At 47.9% G+C, this 19,247-nt stretch overlaps 1 protein-coding gene across 1 annotated transcript in view; it reads right to left on the bottom strand.

Annotated features, from left to right (window-relative positions):
- BLTP3A (bridge-like lipid transfer protein family member 3A) overlaps positions 1 to 18,011 on the bottom strand; it is a 35,953-nt gene extending 17,942 nt beyond the window's left edge. The window contains exons 1-6 of the mRNA XM_074163534.1: positions 17,968 to 18,011; positions 14,467 to 14,539; positions 3,546 to 3,770; positions 1,325 to 1,363; positions 771 to 862; positions 378 to 567 (exon numbers count right to left, since the gene is read on the bottom strand). Coding sequence (XP_074019635.1) covers positions 378 to 567; positions 771 to 862; positions 1,325 to 1,363; positions 3,546 to 3,770; positions 14,467 to 14,539; positions 17,968 to 18,011 — 663 coding nt within the window. The remainder of the gene's footprint in view (positions 1 to 377; positions 568 to 770; positions 863 to 1,324; positions 1,364 to 3,545; positions 3,771 to 14,466; positions 14,540 to 17,967) is intronic.
- Positions 18,012 to 19,247: the final 1,236 nt, after the last annotated feature.

Below are 19,247 nucleotides of genomic sequence, written 5' to 3'. Positions count from 1 at the left end.
AACAGTTAGAGGACATGGAATAAAACAAGGCCACAAAAAATGATTCAATGCACTTTTCTTCTGTGATTCCAGTACAAAACTAAAATCATGTCCCGGGTAACATCTAACGCCCTCTCACACTGAGTTTAAAACCAGACAAATCACAAGGGTGTTCAGAGCTTCTCCAGTTCCATTCCCTCAGATGAGAAGAGCTCAGAGAAAGCCCTGAACACGTCAGCTCTCAGCAACCCCGTTCCAGCGAACGGTGGGCAAGCTCAGCAAAGCTCCCTGCCGTCACTGTACAAGAATTCAGACAACAGCCTGATTACCCTCCAGGACTGGGGTAGCACGAGTGTTTCTGTGCACGTTATGACAGGCAACATAAGACGACTCCTCACCTCCCCCCTCTGCGGATCAGTAATGCGGGTGAGTCGCAAGTCGCTCTGTTGCCAGTTTGGGTTGACACTGTAGCCTTGGAGCTGCCATAGCTCAAAAGAAGCATGAAAGGCCTTGGAGTGAATCTTGATGGTGATGGAATTGACAACAATAAACATCCCCTCCACGACCTTCTCAGCAAAGCCATATTCACTGCAAAGAGAAGATCTCTCGAAGTCATCTCCTGTTACAATTAAAGGCTAGGAGAGGTAAGGATACATACAGAGAGACCCCAAGGTTTATAAGCGATATTAGAGCCACTTAAACCTGAGTGCAGACAGGATAACCATCAAGAACAAGGGCCACCCACACCCCAGTAGCACATCAGAAAGAAACCACAGGGCTCAGGGTCTGACCTTTGACCTGCAGCAAGAGCAATGGGAGACTGTCCGTTAGGTGGCCGAGGCTCTTCACATGTTCGCATCTCCACCTCCACTTTATCCAGGTACTGTAAAGACAGAACACAGGAGGGATAAATACAAGCCCAAGACTTAAGCTCAGCCCACCAGCCTTAGCTCTGAGGCTCCAGGGCAGGGATAAACAAGCTCCAGCGTCTCACGCCTCTCCAAGAGTCTCATGTGTTAAAGCTCTCACAGTGTCAGTGCCAGGATCGTTGGGTAATCCGAGTCCCCAGAAGTGAGGGGAAAACAAACAACAAAACCCAGGCACAAGGTTGCCCTGGACTTCACTGAGAGCTCAGCCCAGCCTCATCCTGCAGTGAAATGTGGGTCTCACGGGAGGTCACCCATCACCAAACAGGACTCTTCTCAGAACTCCCCCTCCCCTGTGTGCTAAGGGCCTTGAGGATTTAGGTCAAAATGAAAATCTGAGTATGCACGTCACAGTTTCCCTTTGCAGAATTTTTCTCAAGTAAAGGAAGAAAAGCAATGAAGGAAAGAGGAAACATTACCAGGCAGATGGGGTGCGTTTTCAGCTTTGTCCACTGGATCTGAAACAACAAAGTTGAGGTTACAAGAGTTATCTTTGCATCGGAACGCTTGAGAAATCACAGGGAACCATTTGAGTCCAAAGTTCTTCTCTGAGAAATGCCCACAGTGACAATCCATCATGTCTCACCAAACCCAGGCCAAACAAGCTCCCACAGGCAAGTGAAACGACATTCCAGCCACCAGACCTATAAATCCAGCTTAGCTTTTGGATCTCACATATCATCACGAGTAAAGATACTCTGCAGGTCAAATTCTGATTTTTCATAGTCCTTTATAGAGAACTTTCTTGTCCTTAAAGAGTTTACAATTAATTGCTGCTGTTATTGGAAGTCAGGTAACACTTCCGAAGATTGTGCACAAACCAAAAATATTCATTTTATTTTCTTACAGCAACCCTTCTTCTGCAGTTGTCGTAGGAGGGAGAACAAATGTTTGTTACTAAATTAAGCAGATCTGACTCTAAAAACAGAGCGGATCAGATGAGCAAGACAGGCTCATTTTTATTGTCACTTGGCAGAGAAGAGCCATATTTCTTTTATAGCAAGTCTCTTCGATATACTAAAAATTTCTGCATTCATGTAATGCAACTATGGTTAGTACCAACTGAGATTAAACAATCTGGCCTTTCATATCAACTGGAAAAAAAAATAAATCAATTTTTTGCTTTAAAAAGCACAATGAGAAAGAATTTGTAAGAGGAGTTCAGTGTGCAAAAGTGCAACCTCTCGCACAATTTCAGTGATTACGCACGTCAATGGATAACTGTGGGCACAAAGGCTGAGTGAGCGCAGAGAGCGCGGCGTTTCACGTGTGCTATTCAGGCATTTCTTACGAATTGCATTTTCAACAATTAAGCCGTAAGTTCGACTTATTTTTACAATACCTCACAGCAGAATTAGGCTTTCAGAGAACTGCACTCCATTTCTCACTGCTTCCTATTCCTGTTGGAGGTCTTTGTTACCTCTTTAGCATTAAAATAAGTCAGCACGGATGAAGGAAGACACAGAAAACTCTTCTGCTATCAAAACAGCAGGGAATGACCAAACAGAGATGCCTGTAAAATCTTAAGTGACGTGGAGGGGATGAACAGGGAATGATTGTTCACTATTTCTTCCAATACCAGTGCCAGGAGGTCACCAACTAGAACTAGTTTGTGCAGGGTTGATACAAGCAGAAGCAGATATAGTTAAGCTCTGAGATTCTTTGCCGTAGCGCACACTGGATGTTAAATGAGTAAGTGGGTCCAGAAAGCATATGGGCAAATTCCTGGAAATCCATCAGCGGCTATTAACCACAAAGACCTCACTGCTGGCCTAACGAGCCACCTGAAGGTGACGACGGATCACAGCACACTTTTTCTGTGCTCTCTCAGCATCCTCTACCATCTGCTGCTGGCCACCATGAGGGCAGAGCACTGGGCAAAGCCAGACACAGCAGGTTTCACCAAAGGCCATCTCATAGCATTCAATTAGCAAATCTCACACCTAAAGCCCAGGGTCTGAGACACATGGATCAAATCACATCATGATTCTTCATCAGGTGGAGGGAGGTCATCCTCCTCCTCTACTCTGCCCTGGTGAGACCCCATCTGGAGCACTGGGTCCAGTTCTGGGCTCCCCAGTTCAAGGACTGGGAACTGCTGGAGAGGGTACAGCAGAGGGCTACAAAGATGATGAGGGACACAGAACATCTCTCTTAGGAGGAAAGGCTGAGGGACTTGGGTCTTTTTAGTCTGGAGAAGAGAAGGCTGAGGGGGGATCTGATCAATGCCTATAAATACTTAAAGGGAGGGTGTCAGGAGGACGGGGCCAGTCTTTTTTCAGTGGTGCCCAGGGACAGGACAAGAGGAAATGGGCACAAACTTGAACATGGGAAGTTCCATCTCAACATGAGGAGGAACTTCTTCACTTTGAGGGTGGCAGAGCCCTGGAAGAGGCTGCCCAGAGAGGTGGTGGAGTCTCCATCTCTGGAGACATTCAAAACCCGCCTGGACATGTTCCTGTGCGACCTGCTCTGGGTGGACCTGCTCTGGCAGGGGGGTTGGACTAGATGATCTCCAGAGGTCCCTTCCAACCCCATATCATTCTGTGATTCTTCATCATAAATTCCTAAGTTGAAGGAAGCTGCCAATGAAAGGCCTCATCTGCCTCTGGGGATGTGAGCGCAGGCTCCTCTGCTCACCCTGATGGATGCCTTGTTACAGTAGACCCGGGTGATGGCGAGCCAGGTAGGCAGCTCCAGCACATTCTGCAGCACCTCTTCATCCAGCTCCAAGTTGGTCAACTGCCCCTGCCCTTTCAGCGTGCTCAGGTTGATTTTGTCTGGAGAGAGATTCTTGGTAAACCTACAAGACAAGAAAGGAGATACTCTAAAAACAACCCCCAGCAAAGCCGGAGTTAGAAGAGCCTTTAAGAGAGCTATTTTAGTTATAAAAATCTGTGTGCTGTTTTGCTAAATCTTTTCTGACATTTTTAAACCCAGGGCATGTTCGTTGCTCCAGAAAATAAACGTCTTTACACTTTGACATTTGAAGGACTTTTTTGTTTGTTTGGTTTTTGTTTTAAATCAAATTCAAGTTTGAGAAATTGAAAATTCCTTCTACAGCACTGGGAACCTGGGAACCAGAAAAATTGCCCTAGGACAAAACCAAAGCAAAGCAGGTCAGCAATTTTACTCCTTCCCAACGTGCCATATCAGTGGTGAAAAGTTTAATGATCTAGATTCTTTTTGAAGTTTTTGACACAGGAAAGTAAAAGATGATTAATAAACCACTTTCACGGCTGTCTCTTTAAACACCAGTCTCACAGTCCAGCCTGCTCTTTGGTCAGCAGGTCCAAGCGTGCAACCTAACTCCTCTCCTGCTGACCAGCCCAAAAGTCCTCCTCTCCTTTCAGCTTTCAGTGACCAGCAGCTGCTGCTCTCCCTGGTTGCAATTCCTCCTCCCAAGTGCTTCTGCTCTTTCCACCTCCCTTGTATGCAGCCCAGTATCTTCAGATACCTCATGTGTCTGAGATTTAAATGCAACAGATGAAAATTTCAGCAGCACTACCCAAGAGGAAATCTCTGGGGCAAATCTGAAGACCTCTGACTTCATTGAAACCACCGCAGCCCCTAAAGAACCAGTTTAGAGGGCACCAGACCATGGAGGCTGTATGTGTGTCAGCAACACCCTACCGGGACGGCTGTCTCCATCGAATAACCCTACAGTGCAGAAGGGGCCACCACCGAGGGAGTGAGGCAGCTCGCACCAGGACACTCCGCAGTCTCAGGATTCAAAGCCGAAGACTTCCTGCCAAACAACTTACCCATGACTGAACCCAGGGCTTATTCCACACATTCCTCCGTGCTAATGCTAATTCTAATTCTGTACAGTGGTCCAGAAAGCGGAAGAGAAAGAAAGACCCTATTGTCAGCGTAAGCAGGATTAGGCTCACAGTTAGTCACACACTGCCGTTCTCTCCCCTTTCCTGCCCCAGCAGCACGGGGCTACTTCTCCGGGAAAAGCACAAAGGGCATCTTGAACAAAGTTGTTGCTAAAAGAGGGGAGGGGAGGAGGAACCAGAGCCACACTGCCAGGGTGGCAGCTGATGTGGCCACCAGAGGAGCACGAGGTGTAGTACAAACCTGGCTGAGACACCAGAGCAGCTGCTGGTCAGTCAACCCAGGGCTTCCTGGGGCAAAAGTGCTTTTCCAAAGCAAATGTTTTGTTAGGAGAAATTCTGAGGGATGGCAAAGAGACCCTGATGTCAACCCTACGCTACTGATGCGGTGACTCCTGGAAGAGGAGGGTGACACAAACCGCTGTGAATGTGCCTACTACTGCTTTTTACCTTGATCCCTGCTACTGCAGAGTCTTCTGCCGCCACAGAAGCCTGAGTCAGACATTTACCATGTCACGCTGTCACCTCCCTCCCCTGAGCCGAGGGTACACACTGAGAGCTGGTTAAAGACAGAGTTTATAACACACCTGCCAGCATCTCCAGCTGACACGTTCACTTTGAACCTGTTACTCCCTTTAACTGGACACCCTCCTGTTGTTTAAACACACCCAGGAAGGCGGCTAAGTCCAACACTGCTTCTCAGCATCTGTACAAAGAAATAACATATTCCAGAGAGTGTGCTACAGCAGCTGCTCCGCTGGCGGGGAGATGCAGGGATATACTGAGTATCTGTAAAATTTGTGAGTGCTCACAACAGGACTGCAAGCGTAATCTCAGGCACTGCTGAAAATTAGACCAAATACCCCCAGAGGCAACACACGAGCATCCTTGTCTTGCATTAGAGAACCAGTGCTGTTGAAAGCTGTTGTAATCATGCCCGCTTGGGACTGGATACTAAGAATAAAGCAAATATAACCTGAACAGGTAGGTAATAAAGAGCACTTGGCACTGCTAAACTCACGGGCTGCTGTGGGCAGCGATCAGCTTACAGGTGGGGAGAGGCTGAGGCGCAGAGCGGCTTTCTCACACTCGTAAAGCGAGGATCAAACCGCAGGCGTCTCAAATCCTCATCCTGGGCTAAGCACGCTTCGAGAGAAAAGCTGCTTTGAGCTGCTAATGCAAAAGAAAAACATAAGGACTTGTCTAAACCAGGGCGTTACTTTTATTTAGTGCGTTTGTGTATAAAAAAACCAAAACAGTAGCCCAGTGAAAGGACACTAAAGCTGTGAAACAGGACCCTGGTGGAGAACGCGGTATGAAACATGATCTAGCTAAAAACAAATAACTACTTGTAATCATCTACAAGGAGAGGCTGCAGAGATCCTGCTGAGCAGGTAAGGAAACCACCACGAGTGCCACCAGACTCTACAGAATTCTTTTCACGAGGCCTTCTCGATGCACGAAAATGTGCCATTCCACCCCCGAAGGAGAGGTTACAGACCCCAACCACGATGGGACAACAAAACTGCAGGTTTTGTAAACAAAAATCTAAAGCTGAAACAAATTATCTCTTTTAAACCACACAGTCAAAATTCCTGAAGCTATGCCCATTACCAAGTCCCCCGCTCTCAGTCTCTCCCCCTGTAAAGGAAGCCAAGCTCTTCAAATGGAATAATCTTCAAATTTAAGATATTTTGATACATGTAATGCATGTCAGATGGGGCTTACATGAGTAAAACAGTGTGCCTGTGAACTAGGGAGTTCTTAGATGCCAAATCTTCGTTACTTCTTGAAAGGAACCACTTTGGTCACTGCCAGGGGAAGGAAAAAGCGGTGAGAGCAGACAATTTTAGACGTTTGTTGGCAGACTCGTTCCATTCATACTCATGAACAGTAACATTTTTGGCAGCACGGATTGCTGGCTTAGAGAAAAGTGAATGAAAATGGTAGCTATTAGGAAAACTGACAGTGTGGGACATTTGCACTTTTTCTTTTTTTTTGCAACTCTAACAGACATCACATCGCACTAAGCCAGTAAACTCAAAGGACAGCACTCCTTTTGAGCTTGCCAGGATTACCATGACAAAAGTAAAACCAGAAAACCTTTTTCTGTCTTCTATAGAATTGTCACTGCAGAGTCACAAGGGCATTTCACATCTGTGTACACTTGCACGAGCACGCATCCATCCACGCTAACAATACCGTGAGCGACATTTTTGCTTCTTAAAGCTCTGCCAGCCAGAAGCCGACCTGCTGCCACCACTGCCCAACAGACCATCACGGCCACCAGCACCCACAGAGAGCCTTCAAGTGACCAAACAGGTCTTGCTGCGTTCACAGTCAAGGCAGTGGGAAATACTAGAAACTTATAACAACTATGAGCCAGGGAAGCCCTGCTGGGTCAAGCCTCTTAGCCCAGTGCTTTGCAGAGAAGAGTTTTCCCTACAGTCCGTTTCCCACCGGTTCTTACCACTTTAGATGACAGAAGTCTTAGGGCTCTCAATCAACTTTCACAAGAAACAGACAGATACAGTCATTAACAGCGCTATCCTAATTTCATAGCAGACTGAGTGTCTCATCCTAGAATGCCAATGACAGCCAGATGATTTAAACCTCAATGCCTCCTTGGGATTTGGCCTAAAAGAATGATGTTCTTTAAGAAACCCCAACCTTTCTTGGGCAGTTTCCAAGATCGTGATTTCATTTGTTCTGAAGCCTCATTTCAGGTTTTAGATGGGCCAGGCACAGGATTGTCAGTCTATTTGTTCAAACATCACCTTGAATATTTATCAAAAAATGACATCACTACTAAAAGACTGCCCAATTCATCAGCTGGTATATCCAGAGGCCACAAACTCACTGATTACAAGAAGGAGTTTGGCCAAATCTAACTTCTGGCCCAAAGCCAGGCTATAATCATAAATAATAAATTTATGTTCACATTTGTAGCTGTCTGGCCACACTGTCTCCAAGCGAGCAAATACATAGACAGATAATGTCAGAAGAAGATGTCTGAAATCATAAAACTTCTTTTCAGATCCGTCTCTCTCATTACCTTGCTGCCACGTGGTACAGGAACCCTCTCTTCATATGCTTAAACTCGATTTTCTGCCTTAGCTTCTTCTGCAGCTATCCAGTAATCATTGTCTATTGTACGTAATCACTATCTACAGCTAAACACATTTATTTCTATTAATATCTTTGTTACTATGGTTATTATATGTGAGAACTAATTAGCAGTACACCAGTGACCTTGATTTTACTTAATGACAAGCATCATCTATTGGCAGAAGCGAGTAACTGTACGGCTTGCAATATTACCCACAGTCACAGATGGAAAAATACTCAGAACGCAAGTAAGCCAGGAAGGGGGTAACTTGTCAGCTGCGAGCTGAAAACAGCCAAGCCATATGAAGGGCCTGAGGGAAACTGCTGCAGACAAGGTTGGTGCCTTCCTAAAGGTAACAGCAAGGGAAGATATGAAGGTTTTCTGCTTTAATATTTAACACAAATATGTAATCTAAGGAACTACGGCAGAAAGACAGCAATTAGACATAGGAAAAAAACCTGTATTTTGGCCAATGCAGATTTACACCTGACCGAAAATCCTCCCCAGAGACTTGCCAAGTTAGGTTTTGGACAGGCCATTTAATGGAATTTCCATCTTCCTTGGGAAGATCTTCTATAATCCAAAAATCTCTGTGATCGGACATTTGGGGAGGGACTCTTTATCAAGGAATGTAGTGATAGGACAAGAGGCAATGGTTTTAAACTGAAAGAGGGGAGATTTAGATTAGATACCAGAAAGAAATTCTTTGCTGTGAGGGTGGTGAGAGCCTGGCCCAGGTTGCCCAGAGAAGCTGTGGCTGCCCCATCCCTGGAGGGGTTCAAGGCCAGGTTGGAGGGGGCTTGGAGCAACCTGGTCTGGTGGGAGGTGTCCCTGCCCAGGGCAAGGGGGATGGAACTGGATGATCTTTAAGGTCCCTTCCAACTCTAACCATTCTATGCTTCTACGATTTTATTTCCCCTCAATTTAAACCTTCTTATCTCAGGAGTCAAAGAGCATGTTCACTTGGAAAAAAAAATGGTTCATGACTAGTAAGAGAAAAGGTCAGTGACTTCCAGATAGAGGAAAACTTTCAAGGAAGACAGCAGCAGAAGCTTTAACTGCAAGATCCATGTCTGGGAATGAACTGAAAATAAGTATAGAGGAAATAAAACTGGGCAAGCGATCAAAACTTCTGTAAAGAGGAAAAAAATAGCTGCCTTGAAGACACATAGGAAGAAGAACTAAAAGCCCTTTCAGGAAGAAAAGCCATTTTACTTATTCGAGCTTTTGGTCTAACTGTGGAGCAATCTGCCTGGTGAGCACACACAGTACTGCTCAAGATCGAGAGATTCAGAGTTGCAGACAAGGAAGAGAAACACACGGAATTAGCAGAAGACAGGACTAATTTATGCACAGTAGTAGATGGTATCTAGTACCAATCTAGTTGGTATCGTACCAACTTCTTATAAAGCCATTTAGAATTTAAGGGACTCTGATCAATACCAAACCCACCAATTGTTTAGAAGGTGGAAAGCACCACATATTATTGAAAATCACCTCCATAACTCCAGCTCTACACTGCGTACAGTACTGGTGTACCCTAGATAGACTGGTAGGGAATATTATTTTCCTTTGTGGACAAAGAGGTCCCAATGCAATAAGCCTGATGACTTCGCCCTACTTAAATTACGCAACAAACTGTCCACGTTACCAAGTAACCTGGTAACAGCCTTTAGCAAGATACTGGTAGGCTCCTTATCAGGGTGCACTGATGTGCCTGTATACACATACCACCGGTAGCTTTAAATTATCAGCTTTCTGTTTTTCCAAGCTTCGACTACATTAAATAAAAGGCTGGGCCACCCAACCACCCAAAGCCACGTGTGGTTTCACATGAGCCACAAAACATCTTTCTGAGTAATCAGTTGTCTTGGCTCCAAGTTATCCATGGCTAAGGTAAAAAGACTTAGAAATTCAATTCGAAGTTAAACTTGCAGAGGGAAAAAAAAAATTAAATCTTTCTAAACAGATAAGAACAAGACTCAACTATTACACAAAGCAGCTTGCTCCTCCCTGAAGTCTGCACCCTCACTTAACTTAGGCCCCCGAGGACACTTTCTTGTCCCAAACAGAAATGGCTCGAGAGCTCCGAACACTGGAAAACTGCAAAGGCTCCAGACTAGGTGCGTTTCTTGAACCACACCCACTGTCAATTAATTTGGTACCAGGAGACCTGTAAAGCAAACCATGAACTAACCTGAAAGGAAACGAGGCTGAGGTTTTGGCAAGGGTTGAACACCACCTCCCTGGGGAACTGTTTTACTATTTCTAGCTCATCGGCTGGAAGCTCTGTAAAGTTTAAATGCCAGCTGCCCCACGCTCCGAAATCTGGAATGCAAACCCTCGTCAGCTGCCAGGGAATTTCCCAAGACTAAACCTCAAGCAAATAATAACACATGAAAGAGAAGTAAGAAGAAACGTATAAATAAATGCACCCCACTTCTCAGATTTTAAGAAATTAATTGCCCTGCAATCCAATCTGCATTTTTGTTTCCAACCTGCAGAAAATAAGAGGTTATTGCATAATTCAGACTCAACTGAGCAGCTGCAGAGGAGCCAAGAGCTCAAGGAGTCCAGGAGAAATTTGACAAGGGGAGCAGAGTCATGTTTAACAGCCCCCTTTCCTGACCCATCACTTCGTCTGAAGAGAAGCAGTGGGGTGGAGAGGTTCCGTGTGGCCAGCACAAAGCTCTGCGAAACCCAGCAGCTGCTGTGAGGACATATCCAGCCACATTTTCCTCCTGAGCTACTGAAGGGCAATTTATTTTTGCTGCAACAAGAGTCTATTTAGCATTCCAGAAACGGCACACACTTCTCTCTCGAGCCGAGTGGAAGCGGTTGGAAACACCTTGCACCCAGCAGCTGACACACGCTTCGTAAAATTGACAATTTGGTCCTTCTGGTAAACTGCAGCACAGCAACTCTGATTTTAGAGATTACTCCCTGTGAAAGGAAAACGCCACGTCCTGTTATATGCGCAGTCTGTTTTCCCTTTGTCTTGAACAAAGAAGTGATAGCTGTTTATTACTTTATTCCATAATAGCCTGGGTTTCCGTCTTTCCATCAAGAGTTCCTCAATATTAAAAATTCAAAAAGTAAAACAAACCATCAAAATGTACTAGGAAAATAAGAAATTTCCAAATTACAACATTAAAGAGTTTGTATCCAGCCTTAAACACTTTGCTATACACAGCATGTAAGAACTTAAGAGACAAGCTTACTACGAGTGTTTCAGTACTCGATACCTCGGGAGCTCTGCCCCATGGCCTGCAAAGCAGCAGCCACTGCTGGGAAGGAGACTCGACAAACCTTCTTTATTATAAATTGGCTCAGAGCTTCTTCCTACAAACTGTTTCCACCCTGTTCCCAAACCTGCTTCTATTTGCTAGTACCCACAGGGCTGTTTTCAGAGCGATGTACAAACTGGCTCATTAGTATTATCTCGACTTAACCGTTGGGGAAACTATGACATCAAATGATGAAGTGACTTCCCCATAGCCACAGGAAGCCCCACGCAGCCATGTGCCCTCCAGACCCAACCACACACCCTGCCCAACACAGCCTGTGGGGCATCTCCCTTCTGTCCCCCAAACCCTCCCACCTTTTGAGCCATGTGTCCTGCTGCCCTCAGCCACAGGAAGATCAAAATGTGCAACCTAAAAATTCAGAGAGGTTGTCCACACCTTGGTTACCTTCTCCCTGTGACATACTGGTGTTGGTCAAGTCCTCTTCAGCCGTGCCAAAATGCGTGCGAGCCCCTTGCAGGTGGGAGAACACAATCACATCCCTCCTCTGCTGTTGTTTGTCTGAGTGCTGGCTGCAGGACAGGGTTATTCTGGGCTTTAGCCACCAGATTTGTTTTTCAAGCCTTCATGCTTTGGATTCCAACTTGTGTGCTTTGTGGCACTTGGGCAACAAAATATTATTACCTGGTCAAACAGAATCCACTGAAAAGCCGGAACAGAATGTTTTGCAGATGGAAAAGTAATGGCTTTTTTATCATCAATTTTTAACTGCTAGGAGCCTTGTGGTCTCATGTATTTCCCATAGCTGCAACAGCTATTTTAGGCAAATTATCTTCTTCAGTGGTAGCAATTTCCCCAATCACTGAAAAGAGGATATTAAAGCAGCTAAAATGAAAACCGCAATGTTTCAATTCTAGCAAAGAGACTCTGTCCCAGGCAAAAGTTCTCCAGAGGTCCCCTTCTGCCCAAATCACTCCCCGATTCTGTAGCTTCATCAGACCATTCCCAGATGGAATTTCCTTGCTTCCCTCCCTACCCACCACGCTTTTTCAATTTCTTCCAGTTAATTTAGAATCAAGGTCGGGAAACTCAGAGAAACCTGAAGGGTTATGCATTGAGCACACACCTTCCACTGATGGTAGGTGTTTCTAAATCAGAGGGTTTCCAACACGTTTTACTAACCAAAGCTGCCATCGCTTTGACTGTCACTGCAAGGGCACAGCTGCATCTCAGCGCTCGAGCACGCAGCGATGCTGCAAAACACTTCAGGACAAGTGAGAAGTAAACAGACCAGAGAATTCAGACTGTATTTTCTTATAGCTATTTCCAGATTGCAGCATTTAGCCAAGAAATCTAAGCACTCAGGGGAAAATAAGCACTCTTTGGACATACGGAATTCCCCACCCCTCTGTGTTGGGCAAATGATGCACATTTGATAACATGATCTGACCTTCTGCCCAGAGGAAGCCACAGAGCCCATCTCAACAATTCCTGAATGGCAGAGACTGAATCCCATTCTCTTGACTTCTCGGAGCTTTAAGCAACCTGGTCTAGTGGGAGGTGTCCTGCCCAGGGCAAGGGGGTTGGAACTCGATGATCTTTAAGGTCCTTTCCAACTCTAACCATTCTACGATTCTATAAGAACCACTTCTGCCTTCTGTTTCCATCTTTTCTGAGGAGAAGGATGGGTCCCCTCAGGATAACACATCTCAATTCTGCCATCCTGGCCTCAGAGAAGCTGGTACCACCAAACAGCAGGGTGACCATCAGCTACAATGGCCTTTCTTTGCCCTGCCTTAGGCTGAGAGCATGTCTTTGATGGCGGGGGCGGACAGAGGGTGGACAAGGAGATCACATACTTCTGAGCACGGAGGCACAAACAGCTTCATGACTAACTGAAGGGCTCATCCAGTAACGCCACAGAACAGGCAGGGCTCACACGGCAGAGAGCAGTTCGGGGTCTTGGAGCCGGCTCTGAATTCTTTGCATGTGACACAGAAGTAGCACAACTGCCTGGAAGGGGTAATTTAGGGCCAGAAAGATTCTGAAATTCTTACATCCAAGTTATGAAATAACAGCCCACAGAAGCCTACGTGTTCCTGGCTTGGCACACTCTGCGACACTCACGTGTTCTTAACCGCTAAATTGATCTAGAAGAAACTAAAGATACACTACAGCCTTTCCTGATATTTTCACTTATCTCCTAGCAGCAGCTTTATCTGTTACAAGGAGCAGGTGCAATTGCAAATGAAAGAGGGGAGGAGTCAAGGCAATCTCCTCTGGAAAAAAGGGATGTATGGCCTAAACCACTGGGAACTGAGAAGAAAGGCTCCAGTGAGGTGCAGTACAATTTATAATGATATACACCATGCTGTTTCTCCTGGCTGCGTACTTGACCTACATCCACAAGCATCAAAGCCTTACATCCCGCACACGCTACTCAATTGTTTTGTTTTCTAGGATTTTTTAAAATTCTGTTTCTAGAACCCATCTTATCCAAAAAGGTGGCTCCAATAGTGTGCTATGAAAGACAGTTCTGCCAATTTGTCCCATGCCTCCTCTTCCTCTGTATGACATCGGGATGAAGAAAAAAAGTGACAATTGAAGGCACGATTGATAAACCTGGCTGTGCTGCCTCGCACCTGCCAAAGATAATTTGGCTTCAGCCTTCACTGGAAAGGTTGTACGGTCCAAAACGTTGCCTGTCATTCAGCAACCTCCAAAACCAGGGAAAGGAGGAAACAAACCAACCAACAGAAGCAAAGTGTGAGATGACGCTGAAAACCTTGCTACAAACACCGTCTTAATCCCTTCCACAATTCCCAGTCTTGCTCCAGAGCAACACAGCGCCTTGCAGATACTGTCCTGACCAACGCGTGAAGCAGCAGCTGAGATACTACGTGTCTCATAAGCCAGTGTAACAGACTGGGAACAAAACAGAGCAAAACCCCCTGTGGCACTCAAGTACTTCATGACCTCAGGAACGAAGGGCCTCTGCACACGTCAGTCCCTGTTTACAAGCAGAGATTTAGCAAAGACAAACCCACCAGCCCAGTATTCCCTGTATTGCTGGTGCACGCATCTGTTATCAACCGGGCCAGTTGCCTGGACGGGTGACTCAAGCACCACACTCTTCCCTCTGCAAACAGGTCTCATTTCCCACGCTGGTTTCCCTTTGTATTTTCCCAGTGATTGTGCTGGTGTTACCTCAGCCAACTTCTCTCTCATTTCTTCTCCGCTTCCTTCTCACCCTACTTTCAGAGATTCCTGAAGTTCCTCCTCAGCTGTGGTTCTGCTGGGCTCCTGTCACACCTAGACATGCTCGTGGTCTCCTTCCCCTGCATTCAGACCTGCCCCAAAAACCTCACCTCGGCTCCTCTGCTCACACCAGCTTTTACTTCTTTCAGAGCCTTCTGACTCAGTGGCTCTTTCGCATCGGCCCTTTGGAATTGGAGCAAGCGAAGCCGTTTTCTGATTATTTCTCCACCGAACTTTTATTCTTTTCTTCCCAACAGAAGGATTACACATTGCATTTCCTCTAGAAACTATGTAACATGTGTAATTAGATAGTCCATTAGGGCATCTTACTCAACAATCTCCCGTGTTTTCACACGTGTAATGAAGAAATCTCACAAAGCAGTAGTCAGATGCAGCAGTGGATAAAGGCATCCTAACGAAATTAAGTAATTCTGATAAGGATTTCGACTGCAGCGCTGAGAACTCAAATCACAAAGTGTTATAGGAAGTTAAGTTTTGGCAGTTTGGCTTGCCACAGTTTCCCTGTTTACCAAATGGGGATAAATAGAACCTCAAGTGTCTGCTGCAACTGTACTGGGCGCTACTCAAATAAATAAAAAAAAAAAAATTAAAAAAAAAGACAACAAAAAGAGGTTACTTTCAAACAAAACCAGAAAGAGATAAAGGCAAATCACTGTTTTATTTTCAAGCAATAGAGGTGCTTCCATAAATAATTACAGACTGATAAACACACCCAAAGTACAGCTCTCGTCGTACAGCCTCGGAGGAGTTCAAACCAGATTCAAGTTCAAACACGCGAGGCTTCAGGCAGCTCGGAGGGAGAGCTCTTTGTTCCAGCTGTAACGGTTTGATGTTTGGTTATAAACACCCTCCTGCAGAATCTGCCTCCCCACTACGGCAGCCCTGAACCAAAAAGTGAAACCACCTCATCTGTTTTCTTTTCCAAGCTAAATATAGGACAAAAGAGTGAAAAGCACAGATGGCAAAAGCACTGCAAGTTTTTAGGCTCTTCTGCTCTAGGAATTTAAGCTGCTAAAGCAAAACACGGGCTAAGCCTCCTGAAATACATTCATAACTCGGCTCTGTCACCGACGGCAAAGCCCAGCTTTACAGATCACCGCGAGTGGCCACTGTCATCCTATTAGACATGTGATTCACTTCATCCGAACAGTTGGTGTGAAACAACTCTTTCATATTGCCCTGATCTTGCTGCCTCTCGTGACCCTTTCCTTGCAAATTTCCAGACAAAAAAGGAACAAAAACACACCCCGTGCAGCAATGACTTCAAATGAAGATGTAACAAAAGGAACACGGAATTATTTCATATGCAAATTGAAAGCAGAAAATAAAGGCAGATTAATGATTCAGTAGCAAAATTCTTCTGGGCAAATGAGCATAACTGAAAGACAGACCCACAGGGAGGGTGAAGCTGGAGGTATGTAGAGGAAACAAAACCAGAATGGAAAAATATAATCTTTTTATACAACATTAAACTGTGTTCAAAATGCATTCCTGCAAAACATCCACAATAGTTATGCAAGAGAGGGGAAGGATCAGACCAACCACCCCAAATGACAGAGTAACTCCAGCGATAGTAGGAAAATAGGTAAAGTTCCAGATTTTTTTTTTTTGTGACTCCCTGTTCTTCCTGGAAATGCACAAGGAGAGACACTGGTGAACACTAAAAACTGGCCCGATCAAAGGGGAAAAAGGGCACTTTGAGCAGGAATGTGTTGTAACTGTGTAAGAAAAGGCAGACCAAACAGCAGTATTAAGCAAAAGCAGCAAGAAAAGTGTATTTATCTAAAAAAGGAGGGTTGTCCTTAAGAACAACCCTTTCATCCTAGGAGGAGTGGTGCCTCGCAATAAAGCCCAGCTCTATTTCAGCCTCCATTAATAACTGCTCTCACCCACCTCTCCTCGTTATAAATACTTCAGTGCCTCCTGACAAGAAGACTGAATCCGTAACGAGCACGACATGCCGATTTGAGGTGGAATGAGACAGAAAGCTCGGAGATTTGTGATGTCAGGTCTAGCAGAAATTCATTTAGATTAGCGCATTGAACAGATAAAGCAGCAGGCTCTAATACACTCCTCTTTGGTACAGTGCCTGGAAACTGGAGTACTGAGCAACTAATGACTCAGAACTGCCACAGACAGACACTTTATTGAGGAGACTGCTCGCTTAAAGTTTACAGGGATTCTCCTGAGGTTCCAGAAACTCTCAGGATTTACTACCAGCCTCAGAGAGCCAGGATTCCCAGGTCTTAACTCCTTGCTGCAGCACCGACACCATGTAACCCCGCACAAGTCAATTCAAGCCCCTCGCTTTGCGTCTGAGATACTCCACCAGTAAAACCAGAAAGGACTTGATCATCTGCAGCTCATAAAGCACAGAGGGGAAAAACACGGTGCCATGCTGCGCCTTCACCAGTATCCTCAGAGACACACCACCTTTATACCTCATCATATTATTCTGATCTTTCAGCACTGCGGAGGGAGGATGTGCCTGTGGCCATGAGATAACACAGGAACCGCTAGCTCGCACACGGCTCTTTTCTTTCAATAGAGAGAGCAACTCAGGCACCAGGACTTGCCCAAGGTCAATCCCCTGGTAAGTGGCAGAGCCACAGCTGAAGCTGTATTTACTGACTCACAGTCTCACACAAGAAGCCCCAGATGACAGTCTTCCTCAATGCACCTTTCAGTGCCTTTAATGAACTTCATTGAAAATGACGAAACATCAACGAAAATGACGACCGAGTGCCTGAGCGTGTGCTACGTGTATCAGGTATTACAGCATTCCTTCTCGACCTCTGTACCTTCCGCTGTTTGTAGTCTCCTCTCGTCTTTTGAGCATTTATCCACGCTCACCCTCTCCCAGCCGAGCGGGAGCCGCTGTTGGAAGCGGCCCAAGGCCTACGGCTGCCCCCAAGCGTGGGCAAACAGCCCCCCAGGAACACACACCCGGCCGGCCCTTTCCCTGCTCCACCGGCACCGAGGCAAGACAGGCAGCGGCAGGAGCCGGGCCGAGCTGGAAACCTCCTCCGCAGCCCCGCACACCGGGGGCACCGGCCCGGCGGTCGGAGGGGCCGGAGCCCGGCAGGACGCGGCCCTGAGGGGAAGGCGGTAGGGCCCGCTGCCGGCGAGCCGGGCTCGCTACCCCCGGGCCCTCTGCTCCCCGGTCCCGGGCCCTCGGGCCCCTCCGCGCCTCACGGACCCTCCTCGGCCCCACAGCCCCAGGCCCTCAGAGCTCCCCTGGGCCCACAGACGCCCCCCGGACTCCACAGCTCCGGGCCCACAGACGCCCCCCGGGCCCTCAGATGTCCCCCAGCCCCCCGGGCCCTCGGACTCCTCGCGGGCCCCATAGCCTAAGACCCACAGACACCCCCCCGGGCCACCCAGCCCCGGGCCCACAGGCGCTCCCAGGGCCCGGCAGCTCCCCAGCCGGGCTGCCAGCCGAGCCCCACACGCCCCCCGGCCCTCAGACCCCCAGCAGCCCCTCAGGCCCGGGTCCTCACCCACCGCCCCGCCTCAGGCCCGGGCCCTCCCTCGCCCGCAGCACCCCACTCCCGGGCCGGGAGGAGGCGGCACGGGCGCGGGTGCCTCACCTGGAGAGGTGCTTCAGGATCTGCTTCTTGATGATGCCGGCCATGCCGCGGGGCTCAGGGCCGCGGGCGGTGGGAACCCATCGCGGCGGCGCCACCGCCTCCCGCCCCTCCCCGCCCCGCCGCCGCCTCCCGCCGGCCCCCGCGCGCCGCCGCCGCCCCGCAGCGCCCCCTGGCGGCCCGCGGGGGCGCCACAGCCGCACTCCATGCGTGTGCGCGGAGGGGGCGGCCCCACGGGACACCCCCCCCCCACCACCACCACGGGATTCCCCCCCGAGACCCACCCCCGGATACAACCCCTGGGACTCCCCCTCCTACGGGACCACTCATCCCCACGGGAAATACCCCCCCCCAACCATGGCCACCCCACCACGGGACCCCCCCCTTTCCACGGGGGACCTCCCCTCCCACTGGACCTCCCCTTCACCGGAACCCTTCCCACGGGACCCCCTCCTCACAAGGCAACCACACAGGGGACCACCATCCCAGAGACTCCCCCATCCCACGGGACCACCCAACCCCACGGGATCCCCATCCCAGAGACTCCCCCATCCCACCCAACCCCACAGAACCCTCCACAACACGGGACCCCCCTCCCACAGGACCCCCATACACACATGGGACCACCCTCCCAGGGACACCCTCCACAGGCAGGGCCCAAACCGTCCCTCCCCCCTGGGTGTTAAAGGCAACGCAAGAAGCATCAAGGAGAAGCCTGCGGGTGAGGGCGTCAGCGATTTTAGGCTGCTTTTAATTACAGGGTTTTGCCTCTCTTCAATAAGGCTGGTTGGTCACGCGCTCCGAGCTGCGGGTGGAAACGCAGGCACAGAACTGCTTGGTTTCACACCTCGTCCCTCTATTGCTCCTTCCCAAGGTCTACTCCAGGTACGGTTGGTTGTAGAGACATCCTCTAACTTTTGCCTCATCTAAATGTCTGTTCAACACAGCTATTAAATATCGAGCTATTAAATATTTGATGTCTCAGCTACACCACATTTACGGGAGATTGCTGAAAGCACACAAGCTCCTAAAAAGCTTCACAGGCTGAGAGAGTTGAGGGTGTTCAGCCTGGAGAAGAGAAGGCTCCAGGGAGACCTTGGAGCCCCTTCCAGTCCCTAAAGGGGCTCCAGGAAAGCTGGGGAGGGACTCTGGATCAGGGAGGGGAGCCACAAGAGGAGGGGGAAGGGTTTGACACTGAAAGAGGGGAGATGGAGATGAGATGTGGGGAAGAACTTGTTTGCTGTGAGGGTGGTGAGAGCCTGGCCCAGGTTGCCCAGAGAAGC

This window comes from Numenius arquata, chromosome 24 (assembly GCF_964106895.1).
Source record: "Numenius arquata chromosome 24, bNumArq3.hap1.1, whole genome shotgun sequence".
NCBI classification, from domain to species: domain Eukaryota; kingdom Metazoa; phylum Chordata; class Aves; order Charadriiformes; family Scolopacidae; genus Numenius; species Numenius arquata.
The sequence above is the reverse complement of the archived record's forward strand: the minus strand, read 5'-3'. Positions and strand labels throughout refer to the sequence as shown.